Source organism: Sesamum indicum, linkage group LG9 (assembly GCF_026168435.1).
Source record: "Sesamum indicum cultivar Baizhima isolate 11 linkage group LG9, ASM2616843v1, whole genome shotgun sequence".
Lineage (NCBI taxonomy): Eukaryota > Viridiplantae > Streptophyta > Magnoliopsida > Lamiales > Pedaliaceae > Sesamum > Sesamum indicum.
In genome coordinates, this window is record NC_142665.1 from 17734516 (window position 1) to 17752717 (window position 18202).

The 18202-nt window shown below is 36.5% G+C and overlaps 1 protein-coding gene across 3 annotated transcripts; it reads left to right on the forward strand.

Annotated features, from left to right (window-relative positions):
* The first annotated feature begins 8535 nt into the window (after positions 1 to 8535).
* Positions 8536 to 17189, forward strand: LOC105178220 (senescence-associated family protein). 3 transcript variants are annotated; one of them, XM_020699263.2, is made up of 13 exons: positions 8536 to 8692; positions 10125 to 10522; positions 10861 to 11004; positions 11224 to 11297; positions 11664 to 11740; positions 11823 to 11894; positions 14524 to 14592; positions 14787 to 14833; positions 14908 to 15022; positions 15111 to 15200; positions 15291 to 15394; positions 16661 to 16736; positions 16819 to 17189. In XM_020699263.2, the coding sequence occupies exons 2-13, from the start codon at positions 10242 to 10244 to the stop codon at positions 16975 to 16977; spliced, it is 1308 nt and encodes a 435-aa protein (XP_020554922.1). In that variant the 5' UTR covers positions 8536 to 8692; positions 10125 to 10241; the 3' UTR covers positions 16978 to 17189. The 3 variants fall into 3 exon arrangements, with proteins under 3 accessions (XP_020554922.1, XP_020554923.1, XP_011099945.1); XM_020699264.2 differs by having other exon boundaries at positions 10180 to 10522; XM_011101643.3 differs by having other exon boundaries at positions 8539 to 8692; positions 15111 to 15179.
* Positions 17190 to 18202: the final 1013 nt, after the last annotated feature.

Below are 18202 nucleotides of genomic sequence, written 5' to 3' on the forward strand. Positions count from 1 at the left end.
AAATCAGATATTAAAAATTTATGCTTCATAATTATTATTACTCGTGATTAAATAAAATTGAGGTAAAATTTTAGTTTTTTCATCATGAAAAAAATATTGAATGTTCTAAATATTTTATTGGTTACTAATCTATTTTTAATATATGGAATTTTAATTTTAAAACTTTTATTAAAAATTGTATTTTTATCGGATTTGTACTTAAAATAAAATTGATAAGGAAATTCGGATGCACAGACGGAGTCAGTGAGGAATGGTACCTGGTTGATCCTGCCAGTAGTCATATGCTTGTCTCAAAGATTAAGCCATACATGTGTAAGTATGAACTAATTCAGACTGTAAAACTGCGAATGACTCATTAAATCAGTTATAATTTGTTTGATGGTACCTGTTATTCGGATAACCGTAGTAATTCTAGAGCTAATATGTGCAACAAACCTAGACTTTTGGAAGGGATGCATTTATTAGATAAAAGGTCGACACGGGCTCTGCCCCTTGCTGCAATGGATCATGACAACTCGACGGATCGCACGGTCCTCGTGCCGGCGATGCATAAAAATTTGTCAACAATTTAAGTATCTTCAATTTAAAAATATCATTGAAAGGACAATTTTTAACCCGACAGTTATCATACAGTGTAAACACCAAATTAATTCGAGTTGTACATTTTTACATTCCGCAATTTAACCATTACGGTAAATGTTTAATGAAACTCATCATTTTATCGTATTTAGCTATTTTAGCCAAAAGGGCCCCATCGACCACTTTTTTCAACAACAAAAATAAACAGCCCCAATTTTAGAATTTAGATCGATCAGACACCAATTGAATGGATGCAGGGACAATGCAATTCTCAGCTGACAAGGCCCAATTGGCACCGCATGTTAGCCACCTCCTATTTGCGGATGACACCGCTATCTATTTTGAAGCACAAGACGTGCTTAGGAGATGTGAAACGGTCTCGGGGAACTTATAAACACTATAGGAAAATATGCTTTTTGCTACACTAAATATCCTGTGGTAAAAACTACTTTTTATTACGAATTTTACTATGTAGCAATAATTTCAATTAAAACGATGTTGTCTCAATTTTTTGCTGCGAGTGCATTTTGTTACTGAAAAAATCATCTAATATAAGAAAAGAAGGTGCATTGGAGGATGTGGTGTTTTGACTTTTTACTACGAATAGTAATATTTGATAAACATAGCAAAAAGACAATTGGCTCGAAAACTAAAATATCTTCCCTAAATTGAAATATATAAAAAAAAAAAAAAACCCAAAACTATCTTTTTTGTAAATTTCTTCCAGACAAATTAACCCAAAGTTCTAACAAATTAACCCTGAAAATTTACTATACTGGAAGAAGCCTCTCCATTGTTCGAAGGAAGCCATCTTCTCACAATCAGTTTTTCGCCGCGAGAAGCCAGTCTACAGGAAGAAGCCGACCTCAGTTGAAATCATCGATCGTTACTTGAACTGAAAATTGTGAAGTATCAGATGTGTGTGCCGTGTATTGCAACATCTTCAATTCTGAAGAAAACTGGGGTTTATTCCATTCCAGAAAGTGCGAAAATCCAAATCAGTTTTTTGTAGAAATGAGTGAAAGTTTATATACAAATTGAGAGAAATAACTATGTCTAACTACTTATTAACAAACTAACTGCAAAGTGAAAGCGTATTCCTAACTAATAGAGGCGTGTTTACAAATACATGAGAAATACAAGTGTAAGAAATAAATGAGTCAGCTTCCAATCAGTAGCATGAGTCAGCGTCTTCTTCCTTGCTCTGCGTCTGCAAACTCTTGCTGAAACTGAAACCACAACATAACACCCCCCCCCCCTCAAGATGGAGCTTGGGGGAGCCAAGCCCAGCTTGACAAAAAGGCGAGTAAAGTCGGCAACAGAAGTGGACTTGGTAAATAAATCAGCAAGCTGCTCGCTACCAGGAAGGTGGGAAGGCTGGATAAGACCCAACTTGAACTGGTCACGAACGAGATGGCAGTCGATGTCGAGGTGCTTCGTGCGCTCGTGAAACATGGGGTTCTCAGTGATGTGAATGGCAGCTTGGTTATTACACCAAAAGGAGACAAGGGAGGTGAAACAGACCTGAAGAGCTTGCAAGAGATAGGTGAGCCACAAAAGTTCACAAACGGCAGACCCCATGGCACGATATTCGGCCTCAATGGAGGAGCGAGAAACGGTGGCTTGTTTCTTGGTCTTCCAGGAAACGAGAGAAGGACCAAGGAAGATACAATATCCCGTGAGCGGCGGGAGTCAGGGCAAGAGGCCCAAGAAGCATCAGTATAAACCATAGGCTGAAGAGAATTCGTGGAAGGAAAGAACAAGCCGAGAGATGAGGACCCCTTGAGATAGTGAAGAACGTACAAGGCTGCGTCCCAATGAGAGGACCTGGGGTGTTGGAGGAACTGCGAGAGTTGCTGCACGGCAAAAGAGATGTCGGGGCGAGTGAAACCAAGATAGAGGAGGCGTCCCACTAAACGGCGATAAGCAGAGGGGTCAGGCAATAGAGAACTAGCAGCATCAGTGAGGTGAAGGCCAGGAGGAAGTGGAGTTGAAGTAGGCTTAGCAGCTAAAAGGTGAGTGTCAGCAAGTATGTCTGCAAGATACTTCTGTTGAGAGACAATCAATCCGTGAGATGATCGAGCCAACTCAAGGCCCAAAAAATACTTCGCAAAACCGAGATCTTTGATGGTGAAGAGGGAGTGCAAATAATCCTTAAGTGCAGCAACCTCTTCTGCCGAATCTCCTGTCAATAAGATATCGTCAACATATATCAAAAGGGGCACAAAACAATGAGAGGTAACCTTCAAGAAAAGACAATGATCATGAAGACACTGGCAGTAGCCAAAATCCTGTAGTTTTGTAGTTAGTTCAATATTCCACTGTCATGACGTTTGTTACAAACCGTAGAGTGAACGATGTAGGCGATAAACTTGTCCAGGAGCAGCCAAAACGTAACCATCAGGAGGGGTCATATACACCTCTTCATCAAGGTGGCCGTGGAGAAAAGCGTTGTTGACGTCCAATTGCCAAAGGGGCCAGCCACGAGCCACAACAACGGTCAACAAAACTCGCACACTAACTGTCTTGGCAATGGGCGAGAAGTTGAAATAATCCACCCCCTCGATTTGGTTATATCCCTTGGCCACCAAGCGCGCCTTATAGCGTTGAATGCTCCCATCGGGATTAAGTTTCAGCTTGAAGACCCAACGACATCCAATAGCCTTCTTCCCCGGGGGCAGTGAAACAAGAGTCCAAGTGTGATTGCGATCAAGTGCTGCAAGCTCCTCGTTCATAACAGCAACCCACTTAGTATCCAAGCTAGCTTCAAAATAACTTCGAGGTTCCTAAATAGAAGACAAAGAAGCAACGAACGACATATGTGTAGAAGTATAATGTGAAGGTAAACAAGTAGAGTTAGAGATAAGATCACAGTGACACACATAATCATGTAGCCAGGTCGGTTTATGAGAAATTCGAAGTGATCGTCGAGGAGCAGGGGCAGAAACAGAAATGGGGGAAATGGATGAATCCGGGGACGACTGAGAGGGGATATTAGGTGTAGAAGGTGGCTGGGATTCTGGAAGAGCTAAATGTGGAGAACCAGGAGCAATGTCACTCTCATCATCGCATATAGGTAAAGAACAGGGGCCATTTGTTTTAAGAACAGGGAGGTGATTAGGTGAAGCAAAAGGAAAAATGCCCTCGTGGAAAATAACATCACGAGAACAGAAAATGCGATCAGTATGCAAATCTAAAACCTTGTATCCTTTATGGTTTTGACTATACCCAAGAAAGACGCATTTGTGAACACGGGGTTCGAATTTTTGTTTTGAGGGTGAGGTGTTTGCAGAGGCAGTCGAATACTCTAAGGCAAGAATAAGAAGGTTGTTTACCGAATAAAATTGCATAAGGGGACTTCCATTGTAGAAGGCGTGTAGGGAGTCTGTTTATCAAATGTGTAGCTACAAGTATGCATTCGCCCCAAAATTTTGAAGGAAGATGGGCTTGAAAAGTTAAAGCTCTCGCCACATTGAGGATATGTCGATGTTTACATTCCACCACACGTTTTGTTGTGGCATGTAGGAACAAGTTCTTTGATGGATTATGCCAAGGGATTGACATGTATTACTAGTGAATTCTGTACCATTATTCGACCAAATTATTTTAACTTTAGCACCAAATTGTGTATGAACCATTTTGAAAAATATGTTTAATGTATGATGAACTTGAGCTTTGTAATGAAGCAAAAAAGTCCAAGTGCCCCTGCTAAAATCATCGACAATGGTTAGGAAATAATTACAACCATTTAGAGTAGGAGTACGATAGGGGCCCTAAAGGTCTATGTGAAGCAGTTCAAAGATTTGTGTAGACTTTATTTCACAAGAAAGAAAAGGCATACGACTCTGTTTTGCGAGAGGACAGACAGTACAAGGTTCAAATGTATTACTATCACTTACAATGTCAGGTAAATGTTTCAAAGTAAGCGATGAAGGGTGTCCCAGTCGCCTATGTCATAGTGTGTGATCGCAAGGTGCTGGGACGGTACAAGAGCCAACTATAATAGAGTTCAAAGAAGCAATAACAGTAGGGTCAAAGGACGACTTGTCCAGTACATACAAGTTCTTGCAGAGCCTCCCTATGGTTATGTCTTTGTTAGTCACTGGGTCCTGTAAGAGACAACAAGAAGAGTGAAATTTCATCTCAAGATTCGAGTGGGAACAGAGCTTTGAAACTGACAACAAGTTATGATGAAATTGTGGAACAAAAAGCACATCTGTGAGAGTAAGGTGAGGATGCAAGTTAATAGTGCCTTTGTGTGTGACAGATTGCATAGTCCCGTTAGGAAGATATATGAGTGTAGGCTGAGAAGAGGATAGGAAAGACTGAAACATATGCTTATGTGCACACATGTGGTTAGTCGTCCCTGTGTCAATTATCCAGAAATTTGAAGAATTATCATGAAAACTAGAGGATATACAGCTCTTACCAGCAAAATTATCAAGCTGTGCATAATTGGCCCGCAACGGATCATCGTGTATTTGTCCATGATCCTCTTCCTTCTTCATCAATCTTATGAGTTCCTGTAGTAAAACCTCTTGGCTAGGTGCTTTATGTTGTGAGTTTGAGATCTGTTGAAGGCCTTTGCAGCACCTGCCTCTTTCTTCCTCTTCTCTATCAGTTCCTTATACCATTCTGGAGTGTCGTGGAGCTTAAAACAAGTGTCTCTCATATGTCCCGATCGATCACAGTTGCTGCAATGCATCCCTCTCTTATCCGCATAAGCCTTTTGCTGACCACATTTCGGCGTATAGTCCCTTCTGCCCCCTATTTGTACTTGCATCACCATGCTCTCACCACTTTCAACCCCCTCTATACTAACTTCTCTCTGTTTTTCAACTCTCAAAACCATCGAGTATGCCTTGTTTATCGTCGGTATAGGGTCCATCACAAGCAATTGGTCACGTAAATGATCAAATGTTTCACTTAAGCCTATAAGAAATTGGATGAGTCTTGTAAATGTTGCCTGATCAGCTGCTGTCTTAAAAGCCCACAAGTACATCCACAAGTGCATTGAGGTACAGGCATCAACACGTCTAGCTCATCCCAAATCACTCGCAGTCTAGAGAAATATTCTACTACTGATTTGTTCCCTTGCGTCAAGGACGCGATCTCGCGCTAACTGATATAAAAGAGGGCCATTGCATTCCCCATATCTCTCCTCTAAGTCTAACCATAAAGTTCTCGCTGATTTCGCATACATAAAACTTCCTACGATCTCTTTGGAAATGCAATTAAGCATCCAAGTTGTTACCATACTATCCACACGTATTCATTGTTCGAAATGAGGATCCGTAATAGATGGTTTAGCATACGTACCGTTAATGAATCCTAACTTCATTTTCGCTCATAAAGCTCGTGTCATCGCATAGCTCCAAGTAAGGTAATTGGTCTTCGTGAGCAATGTGCTCACGAGGATCATTCTGGGATGATCTGATCCGTGGAATTGAAGTCCCTCGGGGACTAACTGTCTTCCAGTTTCACCTGCGTCCATTCCCAACAGAGTCGATTGTCTGTTAGCTCTGCCTGTGTCTGCCATGTCGAATCAAGGTTGAAGTGTATGAGATACGTATCCAGAGACCTTCAAGAGAAGGCTCTGATACCATGTGAAGTATCAGATGTGTGTGCCGTGTATTGCAACATCTTCAATTATGAAGAAAACTGAGGTTTATTCATTCCAGAAAGTGAGAAAATCCAAATCAGTTTTCTGTAGAAATGAGAGAAAGCTTATATACAAATTGAGAGAAATAATTGTGTCTAACTACTTATTAACAAACTAACTGCAAAGTGAAAGCGTTTTCCTAACTAATAGAGGCGTGTTTACAAATACATGAGAAATACAAGTGTAAGAAATAAATGAGTCAGCTTCCAATCAGTAGCATGAGTCAGCGTCTTCTTCCTTGCTATGCGTCTGCAAACTCTTGCTGAAACTGAAACCACAACATAACAAAAATTGCTGCGAAAAGTCCATTCTACTGTTAACTTGTGTGAAGAAACCCAGGTATTTTGATATGAACAAAGATAAAATTGTAGAAATTTAAAGTAACCAAGAAATGGGGGTGGGAAAGAGAAGAACAAAATCGAGATGAGAAGAGAAAAATTGCTTAATTCAAGTTCATAATAATGTCTGAAACTCTCACCCTTGCCTTAACAATGAAGTTGCAGCAAAATGACAAAAATCTGAAGGAAAATTAAAGCACCTCCTGCATCTACAAGGAAATTTGAATGGATATAGCATTAGCGTGGAAATCAATCCCAGGGAATCGAACCCCATGCCTCTCACATGCAAAGCGAGCGCACTACCATATGAGCTACACCCGCATCACATGCCATAACTTTGGCATTCTCTATTTTATTTATTCTAATTTTCATATTTTTCAATGTTTCTAAGTGTAATAAATTTCATGTATTTGGTTGTCACAATCTTGGATTAGTTTAGAAAACCCCGTATTAATTGGGATGATATAACATCTATTTAGTGTTTCTATCATCCTTCCAAATTTAGTGTAGATATAACTTCGAGTTAAATATAACTTATGTAAAGTGTAGATAATTTTGTTATATTTATTTTCTCTAAATCAATGTTGGGTGAACGAAAAATTAATACCTACGTAATTACGTAAAAATTGGACTCTGGAAAGGTGAATGGTCACATTCTCATATAGTAAATTGAATACGATTTTCAAAGTAATGGGGTCTAAGTGTATTATAATTGTCATATAATTAATCTAAACTTGGTCAAATTCAATTTGGGTTAGAGTTTCTTGTAGTGGAGGAAACTTGTTACCAAGTAAGTGTAATATACTTATTATGTGATTAGTTATTTTTTTCTAAATTGTACAACAATTACACTGCAAGTGTATTGCACTTGCCATATAAAAAAATTAAAATTGCTGAATAATTTTTTTTTATCAGAACTTTGTTTTTTCATAACTACTTTTTATTTGTTCAATTGAGATTATTCCTTCTTAAAAGCAACGAACAATTAGTATAACAATAATTTTAAAAAATATTTAGAAAAAAGATATCAACAAAATTAAGAATAAGAAAAAGAAAATATAATGTGCATAATTAATTTTTTTTATATATAGTATAAATATAGATGTATAAAATTAGTGACACTATTAAAATCGCTACTCAATTTGTTTTGTCGTTTGTTTAGTGTCCTATGCATAGAATTATTTGAAACAAAGAATTCTATTTATTTGTACATAAACAAACAAGTTTTGGACTCTCATTCTGTCATCATCCACGTGGGTGCAATCCGTTAGATGTAATCCGTTATATATATATATATATATATTTAATTTCTAATAAAATTAAAATATGCAATATGAACATTATATATTAAGATAAATATATAAAATAAATATGTCTTACATCTATATTTTTAACCAAATGTGGCCTCAAAGATATACATAATTAATTTTTTTAAAAAAAGTATGTAATGAAAAATACTTAATATTCAAATTAATTAAATTATCATTGACCATTTTTCGAATTTTTAGTAATTCCTTCTCAAAACTTTTAGTTTGAGATGAGTGAGTTAATTCTTTTTACTTTTAAAAGATCATAATTCTTTCTTTTAAAAAAAAAACATAGCCCAAAAAATTTTGAAACTACTAAAAAAATTCAAAACGTGTTCAAAACATGTCGGACAAGCCAATAGATGTGTCCGTCGCCGCGTCCTTTTTTTTTTTTTTTTTTTGAATTTTCGGACATGCCATCCCCAAATCTGATATGTGTGCGATACTGCATCAAGTAATTTTTTAAAGTGTTCGTGTATTATAAATCAATATAAAATTCAAGATTCATTAAATAATACAACAAAGCAATTTATGTTCTGCCACTGTTATCCGGATGAGCAGCCAATTTCGGTTGTTATTACTGAGGGTGACCTGCCAAATAGTTACATTCTTTCTTTTGTCATTCTCTTTTGTTGTATAGCGTTGGCAGCTAAGGGGCCACATGCTGAGCTTGTGGTTGGAATTTGTTCAATCTCTTCATGGCCCTCTCGCTCTCGCTTTCACTCTCACTCTCACTCTCACTCTTATTTTTCTCTCTGCATTCTTCCTGCACGCTCCGCATCTCTCCCTTTCTAGGTCTAAGCCAGGTGAGTGCTTCCTTAGTTCTAAATTTGCTCATCGAATGATTTTCCACTGTCCACGCAGTTTGTTTTTATTCGTGGTTTGATTGTATGATCTGGGCTTATTGAGTTTTCATGTGGGTTTGTGTTTGGTAGTTTATTGAATTCATGATTTGAAGATTTTCTTTAAGTCTGTATTTGATTATTGTTGTTAGTTATTTGCGGGTTAGTGGTTCAGTTACTTTGAAAGCATACTCTGAATTGTGCATTCTATACTATTGGAAATTATGCCAAAACTTCCACTGAAAAGCTTCAGAGTTTCCAGGATTGGCAGTAATTACTAGTAGCGATTTTGAGGGATTAAGGAACATTGGCGAAGAATTACATAATAGATGATATTGTAGAGAGAATGCTTTAAGTTATATGTAATTGTGGGGAGTTCAAAGTTATTAGTTCTAAAACCCCTTGGGCAGCACTGTATTTTGTTCAAGTTGGATTCGTGTTAATGGCCCATTTCCATGTGACCAAAAGCCAGTAGCTCATGTATTCATGCTGGATTTTTTGCGGAAGTAGTTTCTGGTGCTTACTATACTTTTATTAGTATAAAGAGGTCTCACCCCTCTTAAGCAAGGTTCCTAGTTTCCCACAAGGGGGATAAGCTGAGATGAAGTGATTGTGTGATCTAGATAAGATACTGATAGTTTTAAACTGACGAAAGATGCTTAAGGGGAACAGCAATTCCCGGCTGTCACTGGGCAATAGTATCTTTCATGACAATGCAGGCATGTAATAGCAGGTCAGATCAACTGTTTGCCACGTGGTCTTTTTGCAATTAACAGCAGATTGATGTATTTGTAAAATGAAGTCAGTGGTAACCTGGTCAAGAAATTGAATTGCTCTGTGATGGAAACTGTGAATTTATCAAGTTGTTGACTAATATATAGTTATTAAGCGTTTGAACTTGAAATTAGAGAATCATTGAAGTGTAAGGAATAAATGTATTTACAGGTTTGGCCTCTTTCAGTCTGTTACTAATAAGTTTCTGGTGAGAAAGAAAAGGAAAATAAAAGATATCTCCCTGGGCAAGAAACTATAGGATTCTTGAGTAATCAGCCTTCTCGGTTATAAATCCCTTCACCAAATTCTGTCACAATTGCACTTTAGATCCTTACATTTTGAAGTCCAAATAGTGAGGTCATTTTCCACAACTATACATGGCAACTTCTAGGATTCTTTTAGGCATTGGTCATGGTAGTCAATTTGATACTACTGCTAACTTTGGCCAACCAATGAGGTTCCAAATAAAAAAATCAGCTAGACTCTTTTGAGCTTCGGCCACTAAAATTTCATGCCAATAAACAATGATTTAATGGTAACCTATTCAAATTTTCAGCATCAACTTCTGGAGTCTGCCTAATTATCATCTGAATCATCTTATGCTCTTCTTTTGTTCATACAGTTTTTTTCAAGCTTCTGGGGAAATGCTAACCTGGGTTGTTTACTCTCTGCACTAGTCATTTCTCCTTTTATTCTTACTGAAGTCACACTGCTGCTGGAGCTCCTCTGATCTGAAATTATGGCTAAACCAAATGGGGTTATTTATTCATCAGCAAAATCGCCACAGCACCCCATGTTATATACAATAAATGAAGGAGCCAACCATTACAAACAAGGCAAAGGACATCTCTCGATGCTGAAAATGAAGTTTTCAACCAAGGAATTCTGGCCTTTAGGTGGAAAATTGAATACTTTTATCAGATCCCGGGGGCCTTCTTGGGTATGTCAGTCAGCGGAAACACACAACACGAAAACAAAGGAGCTTGTGACAAACTATGATGATTGTTCAGATATGTCCAGGTATACACAATGCATCAAACTATGCAGTGGAGTGCGATTTTTCTTGATTGAGTTCTGCTATTTTCAATTTTGATCTCCTGAAAGGACATGTTCATAAAAGGAGAAATACATTTCATAACTTTTCGGCAGCCTAGTTTGAGTATTTAGTTATATCATGGGGTATTCTAGGTTATATTATAGAATTTAGATGAATTTCCTTTTGTTTAAATCTTTTAAAATATTGGTTGGTGGGTATCAAATCTCAAATATCTCGTCTTTTCTGCCACTACTACTAATTTTATTTCCAAACCAGTTCATCTTATAGTTGATTTTGATTATGTTTTCTGTCTTCTGATCAGCTCTCCAAGTGGAGATGAGCATCCCACTGAGACTGGGAAAAACACCTCTTCTAGTCAAGGATTAGCTGAAGCATGCAGATTTGTTTCGAATGATGCAAAATTCGTGAATGAAAGAGCTAGAAGTGATATTATACTTCTTTCACGGTAAGATGAATGTCCAATATTTTAGCTCTAGTAATTCATTCATTACTCCCAACATTCTGTTAGTCTTTCCATTTTCTGCTATTAGAGATGATATATGTTGTTACCAAGGAAATTTTCATTTTGTGGGTTGTGTATAGCATCACCATTTTGACGGTGCGATCTAGGTGAATAACTTCATAAGTACTCTGCAATACTTGCTAATAATTACATTTTCAATAGAGGCATTATGAAGTTGGATGCTCGCGCACGTCAAGATGTCGCATTTCTTGGTTCAGAGTTCCTTAAGCTTGATGGTAAGAAATTTTTTAGTGTACATTGTTTATTTAGTAAGTAGACTTCAAATTCAAGTGTCTGAACTCCCGGAAACTGCTGTATAAAAATTGTCAAGAAGATTGTTATTATGTGTTTAAAAAAAGATGCTTACTTTCATTTGGAATATTACATTATCGTTAATCCCTGCTTATGAGTAAAATCAAAGTATAGGGTAGTTCAATCTGCCAAATTACCTTTTATTCTAAACATGCATGGCAACATATTAAATGTTCTCTCTCCAAATCAACACGATTACTGATGCAGGTACTTTAGTGAATTTGGGAAAAGAGGCAAAAAATGTTTAATTTATTTAATTCATTTAAATCATTACCTTTTTTGTTATGCAGCAAGGGCTAGGGAAGATACTGAGAAAATTGATAATGATGTGAAGAGAAGAGCTGAAAGGCTTCATCATGTAGCCACTGTAAGGGACTCCTTTCCAAACTATAATACATGCTAGAATTAGCCTGTCTTGATACTTAATTTTAGTTTTGGCTTCTTGGCAGCTTCTGAAAAACAAAGCTCAATCAAAATTGAAAAGGGCTGCTGACAAGCATTGGAGTGATGGTGCATTAGAGGTGACTTATGGTGCTTTAAAGCGGCCTTGTATAACCTATGATCTTTATGCAACAATTTAGTCAATTATTCTACTTTATCCCTGCAAAGTCCAAGTAAAGGAGACATCACAGATTCATGTTCTTTTAAAATGTGAAGGCTCGTCTGCTAGCATTACTCTTTTTATGAAATTGCAAAACTATAAGATCGACTCTGCAAAAAAATGGAAATGACAAAACTAAACATAAAAACACAAAGGTTGTCATGTGGTTTAGAGATGACTTGCTCATATGCCCATGTTTTCTCAAGTTTTTCTTACTAAAGTAGCATTTTTCATATAATTCCATTAGATGGCTGCCTCAATAATATATAGCTAAGGTCCCTGTAAAATATTCAGTCAAGCTAGTCAAATTATGATATTGAGTGCATTAAAGGTGAGTTATGGGGCTTTAAAGCGGCATTGTGTGATCTATATGATCTTTATGCAACAATTTTAGGCAAGTATTTTATTTTGTTGCTGCAAATTAGTCATCATCTTCTTCGTTTGCAATTTTTGTTTGTCTTACTAAATATACTTTCTATAATGATACATCTCTTTTGTGCATTTGATTGACATAGCCGGGTAAATGTGTCAAAATAAAGGAGACTCAAGAAGGTTCTAGATGCATGTTCTCTTTGAAATATGAAGGTTCATTCTCTAGTGATAACATGGTTTATACCATCTCTTGTTAGGAAATTGCAAATTTATAAGATAGACAGTGAAACGTGTGCAAAAAAATTGAAAGGAAAACCAAACAAAAGAACACAAATTTTTTCATGTGATTTAGAGATGAATTGCTTATACTTCTATGGTTTCTCAAATTTTTCTTGCTGTAGAACATTTCCAATAGATGTCTGCCTTAAATTAATACAGCTAAGGCACCTCTAAAATGTTCGGTCAACCTAGGTTAAAGTATGAACGGGGTTTGCTCCACACTCTAATATCTCTAAACCATGAAAGTTCCTCCATCTTTGTGTCCACGTGCTGTTCCTACTGACTCCGTTAACCTTAAGCTCTAGTTCTCACTTTGTTCATCTTTGTTCACCCTCCCTGGGGATTCTTCTTTCGTACTGCGTGTTTCAGCACTTGTTTTTCTTCAGATCCTCCTTCTTTGATGCTTTGATTAGCTTCAATTGCTAATTCTTTCTTTCTACATGTCCAATTTTTTCCTGGATTCCCTGGAACTGCTTACAACATTGTGCTACAAGACTGTTAGACCCCTGATGCAGTAAGGTGGTCTGCTACCATTCGTCTTAATAAGATGCATTCCTCAAAATAGAGCAATAGACAGTGACAAAGATTTCATGTATGTCACAAGCTCTTCTATTCTAGTTCATGGTTTCTCTTGGCTATATGGTTTATCCGGGGAAGAGGTCGAGCTTCAAGAAATAGTGAATGGTCTTATCAATACGCAAATGGATAACTCCCTAGGAATTTCCAATTGCGCTCATATTCATCATCATAGGAATTGGGTTCAAGCTTTCCCCAGCCCCTTCTCATCAATGGACTCCTGACGTATACAAAGGAGTGAGAGTTGTCTGAGAAATTCCTACCTCTCTATCTAGCTTTAAGATGTTTGGATTTTTCTAAACTCCATAGACATGTAGAAGAAAATGCTATCCCACTAGGACCAAGACAGAACAAACATTACACTGAGGTGGATAATGGATATAGGCACGTAACAGTATATTCAGTGAAGAAGAGCATAAAGTTAATCACAACACCTGAATTAGTTTTAAAATGCTATTGTTTCTTTTCTTTTTTTTTTTCCTTTTTTTTAAATTATTAAAGTATTTTGACAGATATTCTTGAAGCCTGATGCTAAACTCACAGAAGCAGGAGATTTTCTGGAAAGTCAAGACACTAATAGGCTAGGTAACTGATATAGAAATATAGACTGAATACAAGATGATCTTAAGTAGTGCTAGCATTGTAGCTTAAACTTATAGACCAGTTGCATAAAAATGTGGAAAATGCCCATAACTGGTGGAGCCATGTGAGATTTAGAGGGTTAGATTGGTGCATATGAGAAATAAACAGCTCCAAGTGAATATTAAAAGGAGATACTATTCTACTTAAATTTTGTTGGTCCTGGTGTTAGTGTTTGAGTTTGGGATTTTCTTATACAACTAAATATTATATGTCTGATCCATTGCCGTTTATTTCAAAAAGGTGATCATGATAATAATTGGCTTAAACTAAATTCTCTGATGCCAATACCTCTACTTACCTAGATAATTTTTCGCAATAACACCGAGGAAGCATTGTAATTAATATTTACTTTGGTCTGTATTCATCCCATATTCATATTATCTACAACTGACAGATGCCTCAAATATCTCCACAATCTTTTGCTTTGCTGTCTTTTACCATGGTAATTCAGATTTAAACACTTATCATGGTTCGTGGAGCTTCTCCCTTGATTTTCCTATATTCATAGCATGCCAGAGATACCGGCTGTGGATCTCATTCTCTGTAACATGTTTATATAAATATTTTATCTGTTAGTTTCACCTCTTCTGAGAAAGGATTTGGATTAACAGCAGCGGACAGTGGTTCTTTTTATTGTTTATTTGAGATCCTAAAATAAATAACCCCTTGTTCATGTTCAGGCTGATTTGAAGCGAGCTGATTCTGCTGCCAAGCAACGTGCAATGGAAGATTCTCTTATGGCATTGGAGGTATTGTTATGAGACAAGTTCTTTGTTTGCTGCAATATATAGGGAGAAATCTCTTTCTTGCATAATGATGCTCAGGAGAATCTTTGACTTGTTATTTCACAACTTCAGCCACCCTCACTTCACGAATAATACTCTTCCTTTGTGTCTGGTTAATGCTTTGAGAATTCAGATTTCTCTGTTTGTTGGAGTTGCAGTTGGTCAAAAGCATTCATGATATGATGGTGAGCAAAATGTACAGATTGTAAGTTTCTAACATACATCTTCTTGTCATTCAAGAATTCATGGCTATTTACTCACCGGTTCTTGTCTGCACAGGAAAAGAGATTCTAACACTAGCAAGGTGGCAAGGCATATAACACTAGAAAAGAACGGGAAAAATCTTGGCTTTCTACCTGGAGAAGTATCTGCGGATCGTATTACTGCGATTCAGGTTTGTTTTTGGACAACATTTCAATTTAGACAGGGCGTATGAGAGTGGGAAATCTTTATCTTGAACCTTCATATTTGTTGACATTTAGGAAGCTTATTGGAACATAGCTTCTGCACTTTCCGAAGCTGATGGAATTGACTATACTGATCCGGAAGAGGTCCGAGTCAAACAAATAGATGCATGTCTAAGTTGTTTCTACCTTTGACAATTGAAGTTCAATTTGCATGCTCTTTTATTTACTCATATCATCGTCTTTGGTTTGGGGCAGCTGGAGTTGCTGGTGGCAGCCCTTATTGATCTTGATGCGATGGATGGTAAAAGTAGTGTATCTCTGTTGGCAGAGTGTTCAAATTCTCCTGATGTCAGCACCAGGTAGCTACTAATCTTGATTTAGCGGATTTATTTTGCCATGCTTTCTTTCTATATTTTGCGGTTAAGCCTGATGTAGAAACTAGTCCAAATACTTATTTTGCTAAATTCGGTATATACAAATAGGATTTTGCTTATATGCTTGTGTATATTTTTCTCTTGATCTAAAATTTGTAGTCAAGAGAATGTAAAAGAGAAAAAGAAACAAGAGAGATTAACTTATACAGCCTAAAGACTAATTTATATACTATCCAGGATAGGAATTCCCTATTCAGCATTAGCTGATTCCATTAGAAATTCCATGGCGGGTTTGTTCACTGAAGTGCTACTAACGAGTGCTTTATCTTTTTATTTTTTTGGTTGGACTGTGTTAAATGACCACTTCATCGAAAAATTTAAGTTAGAACGGAATTATTAAGTTTAAGATATTAATATCCACAGCAGCTTAACATATTGATATTAAATTATTCTCCAAACTTTTAGATGCGTTGTTTGTTTAACATGGAGGTCCTATGTTCGAATGTCACTGCCACCCATTTGTTAAAGAAATGTTTCACGTGCCAGGTTTGAATGTGAAGGGGTGCTAAAATGTTAATATTAAATGATTCTTGTCTATAACACTTTAAATTGAAAAAGGTCAAATGCATTTTGTTTGTTAACAGGGAAAAGTTCAGATGCATTATTACATTAAAAACTTTAGAGTATCAAGAAGCATATTAGCTGAAAGTCAGCGACAAATTCAAAGTACCAATAAACCGTCGAATTATGGCTTGATATTCTAGCTGGTAATGAGTGTAGACATTTGAAGCACAGTTCTCGTTCTAGTTCTAATATTGATCAAATTGTGAAATCTAGTAATCATGTACCTATGAGTCACAAAGTTGAAGAAAATGACAAAATATCTGAAAAAGCTCTATCCAAATAATTGATTCACTGTAGGCACATTCTGCACTACAAAACAGGAGGCGTCACCGAGAAAATTCACTTTGCCATCATGTCTTCTCTATCTAATTGTAATGATTATGTTTACTTCCATTGATGGCTCAACTGTCATGAATTTATCTTGGGAGGATCATCTTGTGGTACGACCTATAGTCTTGTTTCTATTTGATTTTTCCCTTTCAACTCCACTGCTGAAACACTGTTGATGGTTCCCCTTCTAAATCATTATAATAGGAAATTTAAATCGTTCATTATTTCACATGTTCTCTAATTTTTGAAATGATCGATTCATCTTTAATTTCTATTATCCCATACCCCGATGAACAGGAGAGCGTTAGCTAATGCATTATCAGCTGCTCCATCGATGTGGACTCTTGGAAATGCCGGCATGGGTGCTCTTCAGGTAGTTTATAGTTACAGTCCCTCAGGGCCCTTGTTTTCACACTGCAAAAAGTATTGGAATTTTGTTTTATACCCTTTTGCAGAGACTGGCAGAAGATAGCAATCCTGCAATTGCTGCAGCAGCAGCCAAAACCATCTATGAGCTGAAGAAACAGTGGGAAATAGAGGAAGGAGATAGCTGGAGGTTCATGATGAACCAAAGCTTCGAAGACGACGAGGAAGATGACACCTGGACAGATTAGGAGGCTGAGTTTGTTGTGTAGATATAGCTTCATAACTAATCAATTGGATCTCTAATATTGTGGATGCTTGTTTGACTCCGACTTTTGTGTCGTCATCTGTAATATAAGCAAGAAAAATGGTGCTGTGGGTTTCACTTTCACCTTGAGCCGGAAAGATTTGTATAGAAACTTTTACAAACTATATTGTTGTCTTACGTATCTTTTCATTTGCACAGGTTGCAGTTACACCATTTCACTGTCAGTAAATGTTCCTTTTCATTTTCTTTTATTAAGCCCAAATTGCCAAGCGTTTTTTCAATTACTGTATGACGCCACTGCAATAATCTATTAGTTAATATTAATCAATAGGAAAAAATGCAAGCAATCCCATGTAATATTGCAAATGAGCAAATTACCTCTTTATGAAAAAATAAATAGCGATTTATCTTCCTGAATTTTTTAAAATAAAACAATGTACCCCTTATGATTTATAAAATAAAGCAATCTACCTCCATGTATAAGGAGGTAAATGCTTCATTTTAAAAAGTACAGGGGGTAAATTGCTATATTTTTTTCATAGGAGGTAATGTACTCATTTTCAATATCATAGAGGGATAAATTGCTATTCTCTCTTAATTAATATATATATTGGGATAATTGTACTCTTCTCTCTTAGGATTTAGTTTAATTATACGTAAACTTCCCGTGATTTAGAAAATTACATCTGGCATCCTTAAGGTTTGCTTTCCGTCCAATAAACAAGTTTCCCCGTTAGTTAAAATTCACCGAATTTGTTGATATTAATAAAAAGAATCAGAAGAAAAATTTACATTTACCCCTAATTGACTTATTACTGACGTATTGCAGGTCAATTAATTTTTTTTATGATCAAATTACTTCATATTTCTTCACGGGTTAATACAGATGAGGAGGTATATCTTCACTATTATAAAGGTAGTTTAGTAGGAAAAAAATTATTTGACCAGCAATAACTAAATAATAAGCAAGTTGGGGGTAAATATCAACTTTCATTTAATTTTTTTGTCAATATCAAGGAATGCAGTTAATTTTGACTAATAGATGAACTTATTTATTAGATGAAAACAAATCTCATAAGTGGTAGATGTAATTTCTCAAACCACAAGGATTTATGTGTAATTATACCAAATCTTTGGAGAAGGAAATACCCATATATATATATATATATATATTGAAGGGTTCATTGAATTCATTTCTTCAATCTTGA